At 38.3% G+C, this 26,139-nt stretch overlaps 1 protein-coding gene across 2 annotated transcripts in view; it reads right to left on the bottom strand.

Moving 5' to 3' along the window:
• The window catches only part of macrod2 (mono-ADP ribosylhydrolase 2), a 790,103-nt gene that overhangs the window by 577,559 nt on the left and 186,405 nt on the right, over positions 1-26,139 (bottom strand). For both annotated transcript variants that reach the window (XM_051651963.1, XM_051651964.1), the window contains exon 4: positions 21,938-21,967. In XM_051651963.1, the coding sequence (XP_051507923.1) occupies positions 21,938-21,967 (30 nt within the window). The remainder of the gene's footprint in view (positions 1-21,937; positions 21,968-26,139) is intronic.

The raw sequence follows: 26,139 nt of genomic DNA, 5'->3' as shown, positions 1-26,139 counted from the left end.
CAAGTACAGGTGAAAATTCTTTGGGTTTTAATTCTGTTTTCCATCTTTTCCCTCCACCCAAGTGGTCAGTTAGCACTGAGGCGAGCACAGGGCAGACATTATTAGTGTGATTTTTTTCTGCCTTTCCACACTGTGTTCAGTGACTAATCAAGCTTGGGGTAATTAGACCTGCACGCCTGTGCAGATTGACATGAAGATTAACGAGTATTTGCGCCACGCTTGAATTGAGGTGTGACATTCTCCGCTTGTTGTCTGAGCAGACCTGCGGAAACAGCGTGTTATAATCCAGTGAGAGTGTGGGGCTGGTGTGCGCTACAGTAACAACACACAGCTGTAAATGTGTGTCTCTTTCTCTCATGAAACACACTCGAACACACTGGCCGTGACCTTCTGCACAAAATAACCAAACAAGGACTCATATTTTTCTCCAATAAACCACAGAGACCAGCGTTCCACTACTGCAGCATGGATCAAGCACAGATTATAGGCAATGCTATACATTTCCCCCCTAGTTTAAAGGTTTTACAATCAGGCCTAATCAGATTCACACTGGTCTTGGTTATGTCAGCCTCACTCGTTCACAGGACTCAAAAAGAGAGAGTTACACACAAGATGAGTGATTTTGTTACGCATTTAAGAAACATTTCTCTTCTGGTTGTTGCATATTGCATGTTTCTAATCAGCGTGTTTACCGTACTAAATGAGGGCAAGTTAAGGACTTGTAAATCTTCAAGCCACGTTTAAAAAAAAAAAAAAAAAAAAGGCTGTAAAAAATAAAACGGCAAATTTAATGGCCATCTGCTCTCGGCAGGAGCAGACTTGGGCGTAATGTGTTTTTTGTGCGATCAAAGGGCCCATCTGCATCATTGGCAGTTTACCTTGGGAGACCTTAGCCACCACAAAACGAGAGTTGTTGCTTTCATTGCCCTGCGTGTTGAAAAACACACTTTTATGACAAACGTAATAAGCTAAGGGTAGCTATTCTTCAAAACAACACAAACAAGCAAAATAAAGTTCCACTCCCCATGAAGAGCTCAGTTTTTTTTTAATGTAAAACTACATAGCACAGACCTCTTGCCTGTATTGATACATTTTATAGACTTAGAACAACTTTTATATCTGTCCTGGGTAGTTAAGTATATTCAGTTACACACTGAGGGGAGTTGACTGTGTGTAGTAAGTAGCATACTAGTAGCATATATATAATTTGTGTGTGTGTGTGTGTGTGTGTGTACACACACACACACACACACACACACACACACAAATTATATATATGCTACTTATACTATACTACTTCATTAATACTAGGGGTGTAACGATTCGGTTTGTATCATGGTTTTAGGGTCACGGTTTTGGTACAGTTCGGTATTTGTTATGTTCAGGGGAAAAAAAAATATTACTGCCAATTCCAAAATAAATATATTCCATTTGGTAACAGACACTTCAAGAGATTTGCCCTCACTACAAATCACCATGGTTTTACTACAGTAACCATAGTTTAAACATGGTATTTGTAGTAAAATCATAGTAATCACAAAATTAACATGGTTACTGTCATGGTTACAATACTACAGTAAACTACAGTATTACTGTTGTAAAACAATGGTTAATTGTATCAAAACTATGATTTCTGCCAAGAAAACAATGGTAACAGCAGTCATTGTTACTTCAGTCATGGCTACTACAATATTACTATAGTAAAACCTTGGTTACTATATGGCTATTACAGTATTACTATATAAAACCATGGTTAATTCTATCAAAACCATGATTTCTGCTAAGAAAACCATGGTAACAACAATCTTTGTTATTACAGTCATGTATACTACAATATTACTATAGTAAACCCTTGGTTAATTTTCATTATAAAAAAAATCTATAATTACTAACTCAATATTTTAAATTAATACCTGCATTATGCTGCTACATACATCAACATAAAGTGCATTTCAAACTCAACTCAATGTATAGTCAACATTCAGAGTCTGTACATCACTTTAAAAAAAAAAATAAACTTGATATTAAAATGAATACGAGAGTGGATGTTGTAACTCGACTTGAATATTTTAATCATACGTGGAAATCCCACATCTTCATCAACGGAGTAAGGGCAACATAACGTTGGCTATGAACACCCCAAGCGCTTTAGTTCTTGTTTCATGTCTGTCCAAACTAGCACCGAGCGCCTGCTTAAAGACGAAAGGGAATGTGTCTGTGTGCAGTTTCGGGCTCACCTGCAGCTCTGTGCGCACCGCACGCTTTATATCCTTGGGTGATATCAGCGTAAATAGCTAATCAAATATCGATGTATTACCAGGATACGGCACTCGCGTCGAGCAATGTCTGCAAACAGAGTCTGTGTTGTAAACGTTTTTTGACCATCACTGTTGTAATTGACTGCATAAAGAAAAAGTTCCAAGACAGGAGACTTAAATGACGCAGGGGCTTCTCTCTTGCGACTTGTTTTCTCCGCTTACCATTTTGCCACCTAACGTGTGCAGAACTGTGAGGTCATCAACTTATTTAACATACTAACAGTTAACAGGACAGCTTCTCTCTGTAGAAAGTTGAACCACGTAAAACACAGGTGGAGTGTGTCCATCTACAGAGCCATACAGGTGCAAAATCGGAGGTCACAACTGCGCATATCTATTTGCAGCTTGATTTTCTTTGCCAAACTGTATGATCCAGATGTGTTATTAAACTAGAGATGATCCGTGGAGTAAATGCTTACCGAACTGTGGTTGGCGAACCGTAGGGTTCGTTTTTTTTTTTTTAACCAAGAACTGTTACACCTCTAATTAATAATACATAGTACACTACATAATTAGGCAGGAGCATTGATGTTTTAACTGTTGCCGCAGTTTTATAAACGCAATAAGCACCTAGAAGTTAGACTTTATGTCAGGCCTAAGAACACCTCTTACAAAATCATTATAATGCATAGCGTCTTGTGGCTTATTGCTTTAATATGTCCCTTTTAAAACACACATTTATTTAATAACATCAAATTATATAGCTCTTCTAATTTTTTCCTTAATAGAATGAGAAGGACATGACTGCCTGTCTTTGCTGGTCTATCAACTAAATCAACAACCTCAAAATCTCACTAACTCTCTCTAATGTTTTGTTAAAAAAGTAATTAATTACTAACTACTAATTACATCTTCTATAGTGTAATTAGATTACTGTACTAATTACTCTGTCTGAAAAGTAATTGCATTACTTTCAAAATTCGCCACTGTTTTATATAGAATTGTTCTATAGTCTATACAGTATTTAACACAATTACATCAGAAGTAACTAATTAAATTACTGAAAAATTAAGAGTTATCCCTTATTTTACTTTTTTCAATGAAAAAGTAATTTAATTACAGTAAATAATTACTTAGTAATGCATTACACCCAACACTGGTCCTGCAGGATCACCTGAGAGCAAACAAACAATGCGCACATAGATTCTCGCAGACTTCAAACTGTGCCCCGTGTAAATAGCCTATCTTCGGGGGGGCGGGAGGTCCTTTGAAGAGTGTTCAGGGCCAAAACAAAACAAAACAAACACCACGCACTTCAAACAACACTGAGGGGAAGGCAACAGTTGATCCCACGCTTTCAAGGTTTCAGAGCTGTGTAAATGCATACAAGTCCACACTACAAATATACAGACAGTCACAGGACTGAGGCCACCATGGCCATACCGCCCACCTCAAACACTGATCTCATCTCAAGCCTGTCTTCTGGCTGGGGTCTCTGGCCCACAAGGGCCTGCCATGGGCCCAGGTGTAAGTGTAGATTTCACTCAGGCATGGTGGCCCACCTCTGGAGTTTGTTTAGCCACACAGTAGGAATGAAAGTGATATGAAGGGCCAAACCAGGCACAACCCACCAATTCATACAACAGTATATATGTAGAAATGGTCTCTCCATAATACAAAAGCCTCTGGGTGCAACTCTGTTGATGGTATTTTTACACTTGCACAGCTGGGATAACAGTCACAATTATTATTAAATGTATTTCACAAAAGACATGGTTTGCACTTCCTGAAGAAAATACCAGAGCTTGCATGGCAGCAAAAGAATAGCTTTAAAATTCTAGGTAAGATTACGTTTTAGATTTTGGTTTTGTGTAAATTAAATGCACAGTCATGATGCTTCTTGTTTTCTGTTAGTTGTAAATGAGAAATACATGCTACAGTATATTCACTTATTTATTACATAAACCGGCAAAAGTCTTGAGATTTTACCAGCAGCCAATAATTTAGGATGTGGAATATGGAATTTAGAGAACAAGTAGAAGCAAAAGTTTTTTTGAGATTCCCTGTGATTGTTCTTTCATAGCTCAATATTCTTAATGTAGTTCTCATTTTTGTTTCATTGAATAATCTATATTGTCCCACATGTCGAGATCTCTGCTGAAACTCTAGAGGAGACTCATTCTCAGGAACTAAATCTGAGAAGCAAGAGTCTTAATCAAAAGTCTCCATTTGCTCTCCATTTAATCTTATGTCTGCCTAGGAGGTACAACTGAGATATTAAAATATATATCTTTGTGTGTGTGTGTGTGTGTGTGTGTGTGTGTGTGTGTGTCTGCCTCACTACCCATTTGCAAATATACACCAGACTTGGGGCGTGCACACACAGGATGCATTCTTGCCGCAGATCAGAACTGCTTACTGACAGAGACAATTCTCCCCAAGTTCTTTAAAAGAAATAGCATGTAATGATAGTTTCACTGTGATATGACATACAATAGAAGGTAACTGGACACCGTCATGACAATGGTCACCTCTGATATTGTAGCACACTAATTTGACAATTTCTGGTATAAACACTCAATATTGATACACCTGAGATGTTTGTCCCACCCTCAGCTTCTTCTGACTGGTCCATTGGTTTAAAACTGACACTGATGCACTGCATAACAAAAGTTGAACAACTTGACTCAATGTCTTAAAAGCATGCATGGCGTAAGACGCTAAAAATTGGTGATTCGTGAGCATAAAACAAATTGTGCAGGAGCCAGAGTTGGAATCACAAACTTATCTTGGTTTCATTATGTAAATTCTTGGTCTGGATCTGAGTTTCAGATTAAGGCCTCAGACAAGACTAGAATCGATTTCCATTATACTAAAGGACAAAATTACCTTCACCACAGGTTGGCCTAGTATCTTTACAATGGCATACAAATTTGCAAGCATTCCAACAGCTCCAGCATCCTCAGTAATTCAGTTCATTAAAATTGACAGCCTGGTTCTTAGACAACAGGTCTTGAAGTAAGGTTTTTTCTGGATGAAAGCCTCAAGGGTCTGAATGAATTGGTCTGGGTCTTGGAAGTTCTTGCCTTGACTCCAACTTTGGTAGGCCCAATGTAAGAATGTGTCCTTTGTGTCCATCCCCACCCCTCCTTTTAGACATAGAGGACTTTCAGAAGCATGCATGAAAAGAAAATTCACTGCGAAAGAAACACATCTTATCCAGCATTAGAAATGTCATTATTATTCTACCAATTAATTACTTGTTCTACAAATGCATACTGCAGCAGACTGAGGACCAGAGAACCCTGTCTTAATTAGTTCATATTAATCTCATCTTTCCCCTTTAAAACTGGACTTTGTTCCAGCTTTATTCTCTTGAGAAAATCAAACAAATGGTCAAAAAAGGATTTTATTTTCTCTGTGCTGAGAAATATGAAGAGAAATTGGCTTTGTGTTTTGATTGGCCATTAGGATCCAGACACCATTTGAAGACCATTAATGGTTTGAATGATAAGATTCCTGGTGACTGACAAATTAAAACAGCCACTCTGGAACTGTAATTAATATAAATCTCTTTTATAGAGAATATTTCACTGAGTGATCTCCCAGTGTCTTTCTCCATTCTGCAGTTCACACAGCGGACTGTTTACAGATACTGAGAGATAAAAGCCAATTAGGACTAAGAGGTGCAGATAGTATTGTTGAAGGAAATTTCTCCCTTGCTAATATCTCTTCTTTGGCTCATAAATCCCTTCACCTCCCAAAAACTGCCATCTCACTCCTCCTCATTAACCCTCACCACCTCATTCCTCAACAAATCCGCTTCTCGGGCCCACATTTTCACCCACTCTGCCTAAGATAACATCCACCACTGTGAGCTTCCTACTTCACAGCCTTATAACAAACTTCCTTCCCCTGTTTGGCAGCTGTATTCTATCCCTTTTCCACCAACAGGGTGTCATGCTAGTGCCAGAATAGGACTAGGCTACGTTCCTGTAGCTTAACTAGTAGAATATGTCACAAGCAAAGCCAAAGTCATGGGTTCGATTCCCAGGGAAATCTTGAATGCAAAATAAGTTGCTTTGGATAACAGTGTCTACCAGATGAATGCATGTAAATGTAAATGTTCCAATCTTGAACAGTTTCATGCATTTCCACTGTAGAAAAGGGAATTCTCTTTAAGCCAATCTCTTTAACCATGCTGGTCTGAACCATGAACCTGTAAGGTCAGAGGCCTCATCAGGATAATGTCCTCATTAAGTACAGTTTTCAAAGACAACAAGAACAGCAACTATTACAAAATTACAAAAAGATAAAAATGTTACAAAACTTGATCCCTCACGTTATATTAAAAACGAATCAATCTACATATCAAACCCTTGACATGGCACCACTTTCAGTCGACGACTTCCCGTTAATATATATTAGTTTTACTTCATTTACTTCAGATTTACAAGCTCTCGATTCTAATTAGATTCTGATATGATTTGATACTGATTAATTTGGGTATATTTCAGTTATAGTGTCTAATGTGATTACATATGAAAATTCTCTCACTTAATGCTGTAAATTGCAAACTTGGTAAATTACAAAAATATTTTAAAAATCAGGGCCAAATTACACAATATTCAATTGCTATTTATTTAACAGATATAATAATCAACACCTCGAAAAATGAATTCAACTTTGAAGAAAGAAATCTATCTTGTAATTTTAAGAAACAATATTAGGATCGTTCAAATAAAGATCACGATAAATTGTTTAGATTGGATTTAGAGGGTTCCCACCATTTTTGACCAATGAAATTCCATGAAAACAGCCTTTTTTTTTTTTATATAATTTTAATTGACTAATTCCTTAATGAATCATTCAGCTTTCTGTACCTTTTTGACCTATTCATTGACTCAAAAGAATAATTAGCTCACAAATCAGACATCAATATTACTAGCGAACAAGTTTTACTCTGCACAATAGCAAAATCTATTTTTAAGCATAGGTAAATTAGAAAAATGCATATTTACAACAGAAATTATATATATATATATATATATATATATATATATATATATATATATATATATATATATATATATATATATATAAATATTTGTATTTTTTATTACTTTCGATGTTAAAGTTCTTAAAACCAGGAGTAGGATATGTAAAACTGAGCAGGATACTAGGAGTAGAACACTCAAGTCATTGGAAACGTGGGCCCGTACGCAGCTTAGCACTTCACATTGTTATAACCAGCTTCCTTGTCCCGTTCACCGACTCTCTTCCTGTCTTATCTCATTCCTCCAACGTCTTGCATTCCCTGCGTCGTCTTCTCACTACTTCCTCATTTAATTCTGCCTCTCTTTGTGCACCTATACCTTTCCTCCCTGAGCTTCCCTGAGGTCACAGGATACTCTATTTACTTACAGTGGTGAAAGTGTCTTCACTATAATGAAGTGTGTTATGTGAAAAAGATGGTATATTGGGAATGATCATGATCAGTGGCATGCAGATATTTCCCCACCCCACACACACCAAAACAACAAAATGTGCAACTCCCGGTTCAATGTTACATCCTCCAAGTCACCTGTCATATCTCGGCAAAGTTTCTCGGAGGTACACACAGACACATAGTATGTGCACGTACGTGTATGTGCATGCGTTTGAGTGTGTCTGTGTAATGTGATGGCCCCAGACAGGAGAGCTGAAGGTATCGTGGGGTTAACGGCATAAATGAATGCATACTGGCCCTTGGGAGCTGTCTCTGTTTTGCTTGAGTGACACTCTCTAGACAGATGCAGCATTCTCTGGGGCAGCTTTCACCAGCTGAATTTCCAGAAGGAAAGATGCCCTCTCTCGCTCTGGTAACAGAGGAGAGAGATACAGAAAGAGAGAGAAAAAAGATGACAGCTTCTCTCTGGAGCTTCCCCTCATCCCTCGGCAGAAACATGCCGTGTGTTGGCGAGAGCGCAACCTGAAAGATTGCACTAACTAGCACAGCCCCCTGAGAGACACCGAAAGGCTGACAGTCGGTTACGGTTTGGCTAAAGGGCACGACACCCGTTCAGGGTCTGCTCATTGGATGTGCCAAGGAGATGTCACACAGCACAATACTGCTCCCACAACCCCACCTCACTTCCCAACACCCCTCAACCCCAATCTCAGTTTATTTATACATTGAAGGGGGGGGGGGGGCGCGGGACCACTCATGTGTTTGTGTGTGTGTGTATATATATATATATATATATCTCTGTACAAAAGAGAGAAATTGTAATGCTGAATACGGCAGTTATAGTCCCGCATACAGCTAAAAGACCCAATCGCCTTCTTGATAGAGGCAATGAAACTCTCAATATGGTGGCAGTAGGAATGGAAGTCCTGCTTTACAGTAAAAAAAAAAACAAAAAAATAATCACCTGTTTGATTACTCTATAACGCTCATGTGCATTAGGTGGACCAGCCTCAAAAATAGCTTGCTTTGCAAGATTTTGGGTTAAGAAGCACAATATATAATATCATTCTACCTGTCAAAGGCAAAGCCCAGTAACTACAATACTGAAACTGAGAAAAAAATGGCTTCAAAATTACTTGGTTTTAGAGTGGCTTTTAGTTGTTATTGTACTGCTATTTTAACACTTTGTTTCCTCTGAATCTGAGCATAGTTGAGACAAACCCATCTGTCACAGGACAGATCATAGTCTAAAATTATTATTTTTCCATCATCAGGCCAAACGGTTCTGAGCCCAGAAACTAATGGTACCAGTAGCATTTCCATTAGATCAAAGGTCTGGTGCGGTATGGAAACAAACCGTTCCCCACAAGAATTTCAGAGCAGAGTTTGCTAAACGTACTCAGGACATAGAACCGTTCTTGTGGAACCGCTTTAGTGACGTGGCGACTCATGACTGGTGACTTGCTCAGTCAGTACATTCTTCTCCTAATTTTGTTGTCCCATGATGAAAAAAGAAACTGTAACCATGTCAACAAGCCCGGATTTGTACAGAACTGCACGATACAGCAACAGTAAGTGTTTGCTTCAAGCGGCTTAAGACACCCAATTTCAGTCAAAATTACATTTTGACAAAATGTCTAGTTATCTTTGCCTCTGCAAGGCAGCTTTGATATCCTATTTTATTCCTGATTAGAAATATGTTATTGGAATGGAATTTTGTTTGAGTTTTTATATTTTAGTCTTTCCCAATTCAGACGCATAGGAGCTGTCCTTGTATTACTGGAAATAGCTGCCTGAAGTGTTACCAAAATGGCTGCTAAATGAACTGACTTGCCTTAAAAGGAACTTTGTTTTTAATCCCCTTATGCATTTCCTTCTTCCTGCAAAGATCATGGAAGACAACAGAGGAAAAACAGATGCTTGAAACAGTATGCCCACATAGAGAAAAAAGACACTTTTATTGAGTCAGTCTACATACTGTAAATACCAAAGGCCAATGCCTTGGATAATATGTATCTTTGGGTCTTGCTCTAGGTAGTTATAATTTTTATTTTAGACAAGTCTGACATTGTGAAAGTATAAAGACTCTAATTATAAGAGAAGAACTAACAAATAAGACGCTTTGAGTTTAGATACTGTTTTGGTGTTGTGTGTCCAAGTAAACAGACATACAAACACAGAGGTATACAAAAATATTTGTACACACTCAAAATTAATTACTTCCTATGGACACTGCCATTTTATAAGAGTAGTTTGCGGGTTTTGGTAAATGCTAATGTTTTCTTTCCTACTGTTGTCATTAAGACACACCCCTGCACTGATCCCAGGCTCCTGCCTGCGCAGATAATCCGCAGAGAATTGTATTTAATAAATTCCATTTAAAATTGAATTAATAGACAGTAATTACTAAAACTGTCTGAATCGGTTCGCTTCCGAGAAAGTATCCAACTTTCCCCCTACATAGTCTGTGGCTAACTCTAGCCCATTAAAAGCTAATAGCACTGAACCTAATCTCTTTATGTCGCAAATCTTTTTAATCCCATGCTTGAGTTAATGCTCTGCACACCAGACGGCTAATGTTCATCTCAGTGATAAAGATCGCAAAAATGCTCACTGAGTATACGGGCACATATCAGATTGATCTTATCTATTTAGCCACCTATTAGTCACTAGGGAAAATCCAGTGTTAAATTCATTCCAGGTGAAGATACATCGAAATGAAGAATATTCATAATGAAGAATATTGAAAAAGTTCAATTATCCTCTTTGGAGAATTTTACAGGCAGTTTAACCAAAAGATCGCTAAAGTCTGCATCCCTTTCGCTGCAATTCACTTAAGCACAATTTGTACGGGATTAGTTTCTAAACAACGAGTTACAATTATTAACAAAGGATGCATGCATCATAAATCCTGTTGAAATAAGACATATGTGATTAATTAACAAAATATTTAAGGAAAGGAATCATAACTGATGCTTCAACTCAAGAGGAATTACAATTCTCAGATGAACCCCAAGCCAACCCAAGAAAAAGTAAAGGTAATTTGTACCATCATTTTTACCGAAGAAGAGCAAGAAAACGTCTCTGAAACACAAATTTAGCTACATTCTTTAGTGAAAACTAGCCCTGCCCAAATAGGGTTTTAAATCAACCATTTCTGGAGTGACAGAAATGGTAATAATTCATTCTGGTTGGCCTTTTTTTTTTTTTTTTTTTTAAACATGTTAAAAGTGGCTATCGATTTGACAGATCCACACAGCATTAAAGGAATTATAGGTGACTTGCACGCTAGGTCTGTGAAGTGGTTTGTTGGTTGGACTATAGTGCTCTAGTGGGGACTGTTCCTCACTGCTCCTACAACTGTCAGGACTAATTTTGTCTGCAGCCTAGGGGGACCCAAACACTGACCAATGAGTAAACTGACAGGACAACTTGTCTTCCCAAACAAGAATGAATCCCAATGGGCAAAGTCAGCGAGACTCGATGACCACAGCACCAAACACGGGGTTTTCCAGATACAAATCCAAAGTGACATTCAGAAAGGGAATGTTCGGCTTTGTCTGAAATCTCAGCAATTGACCCAGAAAGACGTGGAAGGGGAGGAGGGAGGGTGTGCTTGCTTCAAAACGCCAATGTTGTGGTGTATCTAATCACTACTTTGCAGACTATTTCTGCAAAACTGTATTTGATGACATTGTAAAACACAATCTCTGCGAATTTGCTACCTGGAGTCATGTGGATCTCCTCAAATAATTTGTTGTCATGGGTCAAATAGGAGGTAAAAATTCCCTGGAGGGCATTTCTTCCCCAAGCAGACAAAATGATAGAAAGCTGTGGTTGTTTTTCTTTGGTATGCTGGAGGTTTCAAGTAGCATAAAGTGAATAATACGTTTCACAAATTTTAAAACAAATAAACTTGCACAGCGAGTGTGTGAAACGAAAGTGCAAATGTCGGAAATAAGACAAGAACCAAACATAGGGCAAGGAAACACAAAAAATAAAGTGTATATCAAACAGATGACTCAGTCCTTCCACAAACATTACAAGGATCATGATTTCCCGGATTGCTGTTGTTTAGTGTTAGAATGTGTGAAGGGGAAAGCATTTAAAAGCCCCAACAGGGTTCTTCCCACGGGAATGAAGACGTTTGTTCAGGTGTTTACTGGAAGATATAAGCTCTATTAGAATGAAATGGAGTGTCTGTTAACCTTTACACTTGTGGCCACCAAAAATCTAAATACTGCACATCATCCACAACTATTATAATTGTGCAATCTAATAAAGCTTCACCCTTATAGTGGGTCTTTCAAAAATTTATAATTTTTCTAAATGAAATGACTCGTAATGCAGGTGGGTGGGTGTGGGTGGGTGGGTGTGTGTGTGTGTGCGCGCGCGCGCAAGCCCGCACGGTGTACATTCTCTGTGCTTATTTTCCCTAAATCTGACTAAACCTCTCTTTGGGGAATCTTCATATTGCTAAAAGTTTGACGTTTAAAGGTTTTCTGGAATTAGCTTTACATAAAAACAATAATTCCCCACAAATCTAAAACAGTAACTATGCCAATACTAAAACTGAGGAAAATTGCTTTTGATTTTTTTTTATTTTTTTATTATTATTATTATTATTATTTTTGTCCAGCCAAATATATATCCTGTTGTCTCCGAATCTGAGCATAGTTGAGCAAAACCTGTCCGTCACAGGATAGATCATAGTCTAAAAGATCTGATTTTAATATAAGGCAACAAATCCTATTCACCGGGTTTGGAATATGGAAGTAAAGTACATGTAGATGGGAAAACATCTATATCAGTAAATGGGTGTCACGTCTAGATGTGTTTTTGTTCATGTTTTGTGTTAATGTCTTTTATTTAGAAAAGTGTTTCAATGTCATGTTATTTCCTGTTTCCCTGCCATGTCATGTGATTCCCTGTTTCATGTCATGTTTCCCTCCATGTTCATGTGTCTTGCCTTCATTGGTTTATTGTCTTGTTACCTTGTTTTCAGTTCTGTCTTGTCACTGGTTATCATTGTCATGTTTCTCCCTTGTCCATGTATTTAAGCATCATGTTTGCCATTGTCCATTGTCAGGTATTGTTTATGTAACTTTGTTTGGAAGTCAAGTCAAGTCCATGTTTATGTTTCTGTTCAGGGTTTTTGGATTTCACGTTTATGAATAAACTGCACTTGGGTTCTTCACATCACCATCGTCTTTGTCTGCCTGTCATTGCCAGCATTCGTTACAATGGGTGACAATAGCAAATATACATTTATTCTCAATTTCTCCAACAGCAAAAGAAATAATCCACAAAATCACTCAAACTGAAGTGATATAAATGTACATTAAATAATTTACATTTTGAAGAAAAAAAATAAAAGCTAGATTTACCCTGCTAAAATTAGATTGAAATGCACCATCAGCGACAGAATCTACACACTTTTACAGAGATGTGGCAGTAGACCTGTCACCTTGTCCAACACCCTGCATTAATGTGTTCTTTATGAAGCTTTGAAATAATGGAGACTGTACTGTCATATCTATGGAACACCCAGAACCCTCTAGTAAACGCACAGCAATGCCCTGGCAACCTGCCACAATACCCTAATATTATGGCGACACAGGCATTTTCTTAAGAAAATGTAAAAAAATCTAGTTTGCTTATTGTTCGAAATAGTTTTTTTTTTTTTTTTTTTTTTTAAATATAGGTTACAGCATTGTCTGTTCATAACTGAGCAGTAAGAAAAGGACCATCACTTCAACCATGACAGTATGAGACATTACTCAACATATATGGTAGTTACCATCTATGATATGTTGTGGTATGTTATGCTACGCCATGCTATGCTATACATGGTGTTGTGTTATGACAAAGAAAGAAAGAAAGAGAAGAAAGTATTTGGATTAGCAGCCTTCGGATCTTCAGAAGGCAAACAAATCATAAAAATTGACAAGTTACTGTACCAAATTTACTGAAAATGTAATGTACCAGTTCCCATAAACTCCTCATCAGCATTGACATAAACTTAAGTATGTCTTGAAGGTCCTAACACTAAAATAGTCTTTTAACAACAACTCCATGACAGCATAAAATACCACCACATCTAAATAGAGCTCTCTGAACTATCCCAAAAACTGATGGTGTGATCATATCCCATCTATTAGTCCATCCATCAATGCTGATTGGGCCAGAGTGTGATAGCAGAGCCTATTTCAGGCTCCCTCCTACAAAGACCTGAGAACAAGCACACAGCGAGAGACTGGGTAAAACACTCCCCTCCGAAATAACACATATTCATGTGCTTGTGTAGTAAGCATATCTATCAAAGAGTAAAATGGCCTTGTTGAGATCCATTAGATGCATCCATGTGCTGCCTTTCACCTTTTGACAACTGCATGTGGAGGATGCTTTTGTAAAAGTTGGGATAAAAGGATGAGTTTTGCATCATTGCTGGCTTTAATTGGGGGATGAATGTGGACCCAGCTTCAGTGACAGGTGTGATGCTTTTGTTCCAGTGCTAGTGAGCACGACACGGATGAGAGCTGCCTCACAGCAGGTGCACAAATTAAACAATGTTCATAAACATTGATGGTTTATGAGCTACTAAACAGTGCAGACATTACATAAAAGTGTGAAAAGTGTTTCTCCATGCTAAGAACGGAGAGAACCAACTTCTCACGAGCCGCCAGACTTACGTGAGCTTACAATGGGAAGCTCTTGAGGGAAAACACTATAAATGTCCTTAGTGCTGTTATGACTTCTGGGACTTCAAATGGGTTCTTGTGCACAATTCACCATCCGATGCATCCTCAATATTCGGCCTGATCAAGAACACATCAGGGTTATTTATGCATCCTCTGTATGAGTATAGGAATAGAACTTCGGCAGTGGATAACAACGTCAAAGAGTCCACGAGAACGTAAGAAAACATAAGAACACATTTTGAGTAACAGCCAAAGATGAACAGAGAATAGTGTTTAGTGCTTGCAGCCGTAATAAATGTTCTGAAATCAGTCTAAAGACAAACCCAACAGTTGGGATTGTAGTGTAAAAACACAAGCTTTAAAACGAAGAAAAATCAGATGCATTAGGCTTGTACAGTTAGAATGGGCTCCGTTCAGAAATGCAAGGAAGCACAATAGCGTGAGTAAAACAAAACCACAATAGTCATTTTGCAAAACATAAACATCCACGAGCATGCATACATAATTCTAGCATGACACATGTGCAAACCATCAGGTATCATTAGGTTGTTTCAAAGTGTGAAAAAGCAATTTAAAAAGCTATTCAATGGCCGTGTTCTTGGAAAAGCGATTAATGCCTGCAGGCTAATGGATGTTGCTGGCAACACACACGGTCTTAATTGCTTTTTTTCAAGGTCGAGCAACCTACTGCTCCTCAACTCAGAATAAAGAGACACAATTCAAATACGGAACATGACTTGCCCTTATTCCAGCAAGAATAATTTGGAACTTCACTGGACCATAAAACAGACATATGCATATTGGGCAAAAGATAGGCTTTGCCCATTGCATTCCACTCCTAGGTCTGACCTCTGACCTCAAGTCCACATATTTTTTAGATATGTGAAGTTGGGTATAAATGGTAGGTACATAGTCTGGTCAAGTGCATATACTATATCAGGATTCCAACACAGACCAAAATATTTCAAGAACTTTTCCGAGATTTTCTTCAAATCAGTAATAGAGTTTGCTGGGCCTGATTTTCATTTGTTTTTAAGTCCCCGATCATTGGAATTAAAAGCCTATATAAGCAATTATGCCTAGTAGAGTACAACTGTCCATGATTTATTAATCTGATATTTTCATGTTTTCTATGACTGTAGGAACACTGATATGTGGAGTATGTGTAAAAGGGTATGAAATAATGCCATGATATTTGAATGGAGCTGGGATTTTAAAAAATCCCACAAAAATGTCTGTTCGCATTTCAATACATTTCATTCTAATTTTATTTGTCCTACACAACTTTACGAGGAAACCACAACTAAAATGCTGTAATTTGTCTGGGTGGTCTATTCAAATACCAGTACAAAACAGGAAGAATCATTACAGTTAACGAGTCAATTTCCATTCAGAATAAGGACAAAGTTCTCTGTGCAATAGAAGCTGCTATGCCAAGGAAAAACAAAATGATTATGCTCTAGGCCAAAAAACAGTCTAGGACAGGAAGATTGAGAGGTGAATGAGGAAGACTTATTTACACTAGCTGTAGCCTATCAGGCCTCTATCAACACCCAGCCAACTAAACAACCCCAAACAGTTTATATAATCAGATACATCTCTGGGCTTCCTCATTTATTAAGAAGGAAACAAAGATATTGCTATCCGTTGTGTAGTTGACTGCTATTTGCCTGACAGAAAGATATTTTCCCAAGCACACACTCCTTTAATTCCAAGATGTGTTCAATATCGAAAGTGGCAAGTCTTGTAGCATCACAAAATACAATCCCATAAATATAATTTAACAAATTTTCTACTTGAAAACAGTTATTGACCAGGCTTGTTAATAGGCACTTAGAGTTTGTCAGAGAAAATGTAGATGAAGAAAAATACAAGAATTTCTTGTGCACTTTTAAAAACGAAATAGAGATTTACTTACGGTTGCAATGGAACTAAACAGTGTGCTTTGCTGACCACACCAATTTATGTTTGGATTGAGCTTGTTGAGTGTTGTGTTTGTGGTTTAACAACAGGAAACCACTCAACCACAGCTATGGAACCCCTTGAGATTCTAAAACTGGGTGGAATGCTGGTTTACGAAAGCTTAAAATGTCAAAACCGTTTACAAGAACAATTAAAGGACCATGACCTTCGTTCAAAAGTTCAAAGCTTGATACAGTTGAAACTTTCTCTTTTATTTACATTAGAGAGTATTTTTTTCTGCCAGACCATAGGTCATTAGAAAGCAAAACAAGAGCAGGGAAAACCTTCTAAAGGTAAGAGGAAATCTTGTCTCTCTTAAGAGGAGCCAGCTGAGATGAACTTGTCACAGAACGAGGTCCTCACCTCGATAAACGATAGGTGGTAGAGAAAGGGGGAGAAAAGAAAACAGGTTTGTTTATCTACAATTGGTGATATTGTAGGGTCAAGAGATAAAACCACCCAGGACACACACAATTTTGTTTTAAACCAGACAGTGTGAAAGAGAAATGAAGAGCTTTGTTTGGAGTGAAACAGGAGAGAGGGATTGGGGGGTGGGGGGTTTAGGAAAAATGGTTACCTTTGATTGAAGTCTCCTGACAATAAAAGACAAACATGTCTTGCTATCCAAGATCAGTCCTCCATCATGCTATTCATAGAATGAGTTTTGCTCATGGCAGACTGGTTTTAAAGTTATATCCAATTTTATCATATAACGCTAGGGGTGGGGGGGTATCGATTCACTGATGCTTCTCAATTATTTCGTAATTCTGGATCTATCCGCATAAATTGAATTTTAAAGTAATTATTAATAAGAATGGTGATTAAAAAGAATATGAAGGACAATATATCAAAGATCAGAGCCATGCAGTGTGCTATGCTGCAAAGATAACATGATCAAATGAGAAGTCGGTTTTTTGTTTCCGAGAGTGCCGTTACCCTAGTAATCCAAACAGTTGTTTGGATCCCACATTGAAACCACAAAGTAATCGCGTTTGCATACTCAGTGACTAGCGCAATTTGGTGGTTGCATTTCTCCCTCTAACATTACATTTTTACGCCACCGATAGTTAGGTTTAGGGGTTGGGGATGGGGGTATAGTTTATAAAATATGCATTTATCTTCACTGTATTAAATCCTAAACTGTTAAAAACAACTCGCTTCACAACTCGCTTTTGGCTCACCTCCATGGACATTACACCCAGAAAATGGAGCTCACACGCGCTTATACGCCCAACAACACTAAACATTTTGGCCACTGAGGGCAGTGTTTAGAATTTCGGTAAGCACAGACTGATTTTAGCTAAATAAAAGTCAACCTGCAGTTTCCAATTTCACTGTTAGACCAGTCTGGCAAAGACAGCACAGAGAACACATATGCAGCAGCACACAGAACAAAAAGCTTCAGACCAGACTCTGATTAAAGGTTATTATACCCATTGTATTTATTATACCAATTATGAATATCTTTTAGTGCTGCTTTTATGCAGAATCTTTCGACAGAATTTGGTAATGAGATACCAGAACACACAAAAGTTTTGTACCCCTAGTATGCTGCTAGAAAACTGAGATGTAGAATCTTTTAAAAAATTCTTGAGAATCCCTTTGAGAATCGGAGTTGGAGTCACTAGTGAACTGATTGGTGAGGTGCCTTAAGATTCCCACCCCTAGATTATACTCTATGTTTCCCCATGAGTCCCATGTCAAAGTAGCATGATTGCTTCCTGCTGTTTTCAGACTTAAACTTGTGTGCTTTCTTGTGTTGCCAACATTGCATTACTATTTTTTATTATTATTTGTTTTTTTTGTTTTTTTTTAAACTACACCAAGTGTCTTATTGTTACGGGTTAATTGGCTTTCTAACACTGGCATCATGGCATGGCAATTAGAGGAGACAATGCTTTTGATATGGGCTTTGATTAAACTCCCTTTGGTGCTGAATGCGACAATGAGCTCTTTTATACCAAGGATGCAAGCTCTGTTTGGGGGCTGATGGATTTGAAAGAATAAAACTTACAGATGCAAGGTTTCCTTTCACAGACCTTTTACAGGTTTATAAAAATTCCCACAGTGTGTAACATTAGCTGTAAGACAGAATGACAGCCTCAGTCACTATTTACATTCAATTAATCTTTTTTCCATACAATGTAAATGGTGACTGGAGTCTAACATACTAATCTATTTTTGTGATAAACAGAAGAAGAAAAAAAACATTATGCAGGTTTGGAACAACATGAAGGTCTTCTGAATCCATATGGCAGTTTTGTCTGATGAAAACACCAAAATTTAAGTTGTTATTTACTGAACATCAGTAGTTTAAATTGTTATGATAACCTGCAAACATTATCCTTTGGGCTTTGATGTTAACAGTTCCAAGTTTGGCACCAGCAGGTTTTAGGGGCCATGGACTGCCTTTTTTGCTATGAAAAATGTAAGGAATGTTTTCAGATTAAGTTTTTTGCTCCAGTACCAACACCCTACCAGTGGAAAGGGCCACAGAAGTCTCCCATAGTCCTTTTCCACCGGCATGGTTCGGGGGCGGGTTCCTGGGCCGGTGCCAATTCTTGAACTGTTCTGTGCATTTCCACCACAGGAAAGGCCGTTCCGGGGCCGAAAACCTGGTTCGACACTGGCCCCAAAAGCTTGCTGGTCTCCACGCTGGAACCGATTGTGTCAGGGGGCGGACTGCAGGATAATGTTTCATCACCAAATTTTTCCCAAACAACAACAGTAACTACCGTCTGCAGCAGAGTACTTCTTCACTCTATAAAAACAATTAAAAAAAAATTAAAATAATAAAAAATCATCAGACATCAAAAGCATTCAGGTAATGCGGATGAAACCAGAACTCTACTTGTGATATTGCCTTTACGGAGATCAAAGACTAACTATAGAGATCACAAAGGGGGGGAAAAAATTGTCTACAAGAAGTTCCAGCACGAAATGATGCATGCCGGCTTCAATCAGACAACTGATCAAATCATAAACAAATTGAAAAACACTTAAGGGAGTGCAGGGACTGTAAGGAGGACCTTAAAAAAAGTGACAGTGGACAGAGCAATGTTTTGGACTCGGACACCGACCAGCCTGCTATCTAACATTAAATTCAGCCAGTCACACTCGAGATAAACACAGAATTGCCGGTGTCCTCTGCAGCTGATCTCAGTAAGTTATTATGTTTGCCAACTTTGTTAGCTTTCCTTACACTGTTGTCCTCTTATTTGTGCATTGTTTTGTTCAGTAATGGGATTTTTGACCAGCTACTCGCTAACTTCGGAAGATCGTGGTTATCTTTTAAGAAAACTTAGGGATTCTCAATCAAGACATAAAAATATTATTATATGCTTTATCAAAACTATGCTATATCAAACGGTTTACAGAATTTAGCAAGTTAAGCCATAAGTTCATACAAAATAATGTAATTACATTACCTGTCGTCTTTAGCGTAGATGTTATCTCTGACAATCTTGTTAAGAAATGTAATAACGTTGTATTGCATTACTCCGTAAAAGTAAAAGCTGTACACAAACACTGTTGTGACGTGCCATGTTTGTTTATGGGCAGGTAAAGTAGTTGCGTAACCCATTACGGCACTGTTTGTTTCGGAAGTCAGTGAAAAAGCATGGCCGGCTTACAAAAGGTTCCAGATTGCTCCGGCCGTGAACCAGCAGAGGACAGGCTCGGCACACGAACCATCGCCATTTCGGTGGAAAAGGGCTACCAGACACACATGTACACACCAATTTCAAAAGGCAGAGGTCAATTAAGATAAAATAATGAAGAAACCGAAGTGCCCTCGAGATATTACGCATCGTGACAAATCAATAAAAGGACCATGATGACACAACAAGGTGTCAATAAAGTGCGGGGGCACACAAGAATTTGACTCCAAGTGATGGGGTCACACTAATTCACTGACAAGTGCCGCAGTAAGTAGTTTTGTCACAGACGTGCGACCTCTGCCCTTAATCAGGCCAGGTATTTTTTCTCCAATCACAGAGATCAGTCACAGTGGCTGGTAATGATCTATTCTGGAGCGGGCGGCACTTCTTCAATGGACATGGGGGGGGGGGGGTCTCGGGCTCTTTTAGCACACATCAGATAACATAAGGGCCATACTAAGGAGAGTGTGATGCGAGACGGATAGTGTATCACGAGTGCTAATCACTTCCTCACGAGGGACCCAATCAAGCATGGTTGGCTCCTGAGATGTGGCATGAGAGAGGGCCCCTCCCTAACACCATGGCACAGATGGATAAACAATGGGTCGGGCGAAAAGGGGGCAAACGACTGACCCACATTCATTATCTAGGGACTAACTGGATTCCTTGGTAAAGTGAGGTGTTCCCTGGATCAAAATTCCAGTTGTATTTGAGTTGATTCACCCCATCCCCCCGACACTTTTCTACTCCTGTCATGTCTCGTGCTTCGAGGGAAATTACTCCAATCATGTCCAAGTGTGTGCAGAAATATTTCCAAATGAGAAGCCTGTGTAGTGTCGTTCCATCAGGCTCAACAACCGCCCACATGGCCAACCCCAGACATGGTTGGACAGCTCGGATTCCATCTGCCAATTTGATGCAAATGTGCTTCGGCTGTGCAGCCATCCAAAACAGATGTATTGAAGGAGCAGTACTTTGACTCATTTGAATCGGTTCTTTTGAATCTACAGCATGAAACATACAGTGTGACCAGTGTAGCCCGATTCCCGAACAAAATACTTATGCAAGTCTTGTCTTTTGAATCCACACAGCCAAATATACAGCATTCTCACTGAATGAATGACTCTTATCAGCAGCATATTTTTGTGAATAACTTACTGAACCTCAAGTCATTCATTTCGTCACATCCGACTCGAAATTATTCAAAAACTGTTGCTGTATTATGTCTATTCAAAGCTTGTGAGACTTAAATCAGAGCAATTACTGGATGGTTATTGATATGACAATGTGTTGTTAAATATGCACATTATGAGTTTTGTTGTATTGGTAATATTTTGCAAAAATCTGTTGTGTAAAAATATGAAATGATCTCTTCTTGTAACAGGCTGGTAAGGGCAGTAGCTAAATCCAATATTAATTGCATTTATTATTTCCAAATAATTCTTCCTCAAAAGTACTGAATGAATCATTAAAGGAATGTTCTGGGTTCAATACAAGTTAAGCTCAATCGACAGCATTTGTGGCATAATGTTGATTACCACAAAAAAAAAAAAAAAAAAAAAAAAATATATATATATATATATATATATATATATATATATATTTGGACCTTTGCACATATGGTCACTAGGAAGTTTACATAAAAGAGCTGTGTGAAGATTCTTTAAAATGTCACTTTTTTGTGCAACACATAAAAACAGCATATGGATTTTGAACAACAAGATAGTGACTAAATAATGACAGAATTTTTCAGTTTACAATAAACTACTACTTTAAATCATACTGAAAAAGTGATCAGAAGAGGTATTTTCATTAAACACATCAAAAGCCTGGAGAATCCACCAAACATCTCAGACATACTCTACATGATGTCACAATGAATATGTTGTAAAAAAACAAGACACTTACCTCCTCCACCCCCAAGCAGAGACGAGTTTGCTGTAGAGGAAACAAAAGAGAGAAAAACTACATGAGTGTCTGAATTCAAGAATACTTCGAAAAGCACTTTAGCTCAAAGCACATAATACTATGGCACACTATCATTTAGATGAGAGCCAACAGAGACGTACAACCTGAAGGTCAAGTACACTCCAAAGCCATAAGTTTGCATTGAATAGTGATTTGAGGCACCAATGAGCTGGCAGCCGTGCCGCACAACACTATCATTACATTTCTAAATGAACGCCATTGAGCGCTAAATGGCCAGTCTGCATGTCTTCTGTCAGAGTTGAGTGGGCTACACGTAGGGCTGCAGTGGTGAGTTTAAGCAGATGCCACTGGGGCCGGTCCGTTTCTTTGATGCCGTGTTTCAGATCTGTGATAGTTCAGCAGGCGGCTTAGGGTCAGGGGCCTGTCTGAGAAATCACTCCTGCTGGCCAGATAAGAGCGCTAAAATCAGGCAGAGTAAAACCCTATTCCACTCCACTTTTCTTAAGAGTGACAATCAGCCTTACAAATGCTTGTTAAGTGTGTAGTTTGGCATGGCAACACACTGTTACCACACACTCTCACAATGTCTTCCCTTTCTCAATTCATCTAAAGGTAAAGTAATAAAGTTTGGGTTTGCATGTGCACAACAGTGAAGTTCGAAAGGGTAGGTGAAACGTAGAGCTGGGTGACAAAGTGATAATGATATTTATCATTGGGAAAAAAAATCCCGATATCAATGATAAACTTGAGTCATTTTCGATATTTAGCCTATGCTCTCCATCTAAACAATCAGATCAAGTACATCTCGCTAAAAATGCAAGCAGTTTGGCAAAGTTATACACACAGCTAGCTAACGGAATCATCTTGAAATTAGCCAGTTAGATAGTATTAGCAGGCCAGCGGCTACATAAACCTGCTGTCATGGAGACCGGTTATGAGACTTGGTAGCCGCTAGCTAGCTATCCGGCTAATATGATAACGTCGTGTACCAAATATGACAGCACTGGCAATGCATTACTGCTATCAACTGAACACAAGAAAACTCTGACATCAACACCACTGCAGTTTATTGTACTGTTCAGTTAAATGTTTTTATGATCCATAGCGCTGTCGCGGGCAAGAAAGTATTTCTTCTTCTTCTTATAATGTTTATTGGTGGTTGACAATCCAGCTTATGGTGTATTACTGCCACCTACTGAGCTGGAGTGTGGCGCGTCACAAGAAAGTTTTTCAGTGGAGTCAAACATCCACTGAAGATGAAATTGGCAAAATTTCATCTAAAAGGGGTCATATATCTTATGTAGGATTAAACCCTAAACTGAGTATACTTTAAAGGTGTCTTACCCTCTGGGGTTTACTTGTAAACAAACAAGTTATGTTTACATTCATTCTTGAGGTCTAACAAACATGTGGAATGCATTTCCTTCCACATTAATGGTATGAAATGTATATTGTGATAAATATCGATATCACAATACATAATAATATTTTTGGCCATATCGCCCAGCCCTAGAGAAACATTTGTTTTCCCATCTTGCACGCCTTATCACATCACCACTGGATATGGGTAGTTGTGGATAAAAATGTACCAAGTCAAATAAAAAATATTTCGTTATTTAAAAACAAGGATATAGCAGAAAGGCTTCTGGTCTGGAATCAAGATTATCCCAGGACGTATTAATTTTAGAGCTGTAACAAACGATCAATTGTGATAATAAATAAATAAAAATGAAAATAGGAAATGTGAAAAAAGACACCAAACCTTTACCCAAAAAGTCTCAAATAAATATATATATATATATATATATAAACAAAACATAAGTATATTAATAAAAATTTAATTCAAAGTGTTCCCTTTTGGATAATATTCCCAACAATGTTTATGATGTAAGAAGAAACTCTCTGCTCCACACAGCATGGGGTGAGCCAGTAGCTTTTCATCCTTCTAGAAGTCAATAATTTAAATCACTTTAAATCTATTTAAAGGTATCTATTTAAAAATAAAGCATTCAAATCATAAAATGCAATAAAACAAATAGCAAAAAACAAATAAATAAATAGTTCTTACACGAGAACTGTGACAAATCCACCAATATATATGACCTAAAATTACAAGTAAATTATCTAGTGAATGTTATGTATCTGCTCGTCAACTACCATAGCCACAGCTTATCTAGTGTTTATGGTTCTATTCAGGATATTTTGCAACCATGTGACTTGTGCACTTGTTTCAGTTGGAATCTGTTGCAAATCCACCCAGCCCTGTCAGAAGAATGCTAAAGTTTTCTTTTACAGTATATGGCACTTGCTTTTCACACTTTTCATCAAAACCACTGCACACAGGTTAAAAGGTTCTTATATCAGCGGCTGGGCAGCTATTGTCAACTTTGTGTTGACAGAATTCACATTCCATTTTTTGCTGTTTAGACAGTGAAAAAAGACACTGTAAATCATGTGTAAAAAGCAGTGGACCGCACTTTGACAACAATACCTAGTCTAGGTCTTTCCATGAACTTGAAATGTTGTAGATTCATATTAAATAATCTATTAGTGGAAAAGGAGGAAGTCTACTTTCCATTACTGTGGTTGTCTACTACAAAATAACTGTAGTTCTCTAATATAAGTGGACAAACTGTCATTGTTTGCCTTCAGATATTCCAAGAGGTAACTTCAATTATTAATATTCTCTGTTAAACAGTAAGAAATTATCATTAAAAGCACAAGCCAAACACAATAAAATGATCTACTTATGGTCCAGTCAGAATACTTTAACTAACCCAACAGTATCTAAATACTAAGTAATAAAACACATTAAGTTTGTCTTCTCATAGCACTTCTAAGTATAAAATTCTATGTCGAATTCAAAAGCCTCCAGATCTGTACATGATCAATAACTCATACAGTATATCCTATGTAAACATACAATGTATTTAAGTAATTAAGTAAATAAATAATTGCAATAATGCAATCAACCACATTCATGTGGACTAAGGGAAAAAACATGAATATATTACAGGGAGCAGTGGCAACAGGCACATCAGTTTTACACTGTTCACAGAGATACATGATCGTTTTAACACAAAACACATAGGTCCTAATGATGTAACGTGTGCCTCTGAGCTTTCCCAAAAATGACACCTAGGCATCTCACATCGGAGTGGGGACTTCGTTCGCCCAGAATATTGAGAATAATGACCTACAAGGGCTCTTTCATTTTTACTTTCTTAAATGTTTAGTTTCCTTTGCGATACAAGTCTCTCTTTTGATCTTTCTTCCCCGCACTTTTTTTTTTCTTTCCCCAGAGAGAATAAGTGTCTAAGCAAGCACCAGACAAAAATCTCTGTTACTTCAGCAATCTCATTCCATGGGAGGCATTAAAATCCCCTTTTCTCCCAATTTGGAATGCCCAATTCCCACTACTTAGCAGGACCTCATGGTGGCGCGTTTACTCACCTCAATCCGGGTGGCGGAGGACAAGTCTCAGTTGCCTCCGCTTCGGAGACCATCAATCCGTGCATCACGTGGCTCGTTGTGCATGACACCTTGGAGACTCACATCACTGGATGCTCAAGCTACACCTGTGACCCACACACAACTTACCACACGCCCCATTGAGAGCGAGAACCCCTAAATCGCGACCACAAGGAGGTTTTCCCCATGTGACTCTACCCTCCCTAGCAACCGGGCCAATTTGGTTGCTTATGAGACCTGGCTGGAGTCAATCAGCATGCCCTGGATTCGAACTCGCGATTCCAGGGGTGGTAGTCAGCGCCAATACTCGCTGAGCTACCCAGGCCCCAATGGGGACTTTCCTTAAAAATCCCTTATCAGACGAGGAGCAGGATAACAAATGGAGAACAGCTGCTATAAAGTGAGAGAGAAAATGTGTGCACTTTCGGAAAAAAAAAGCTTCGGAGCTGGTGTACCGTGGAACTGGCTACCTGCAGCATGATCCAAAGTGACAGAAACTTGAGGTCGAACAGGCCAGAGTCAAACTCTAAACAGCAATCCACACCATAGGCATACTGCAGCCATACTGCTCTTTTGATAGAGGTATTAATCATAGAACACATTAGCTCACGGTCTGACATATTTTGTGTCAAATTTTCATAAAATATTATTTCATTAAGCAAATTCATAAAGTGCCATGTCTCCACCAGAAGATGTACAGCAGTTCCATC

The sequence above is a fragment of the Myxocyprinus asiaticus genome, chromosome 23, assembly GCF_019703515.2.
Source record: "Myxocyprinus asiaticus isolate MX2 ecotype Aquarium Trade chromosome 23, UBuf_Myxa_2, whole genome shotgun sequence".
Taxonomy (NCBI): domain Eukaryota; kingdom Metazoa; phylum Chordata; class Actinopteri; order Cypriniformes; family Catostomidae; genus Myxocyprinus; species Myxocyprinus asiaticus.
This window is presented reverse-complemented; position numbering and strand designations above follow the sequence as displayed.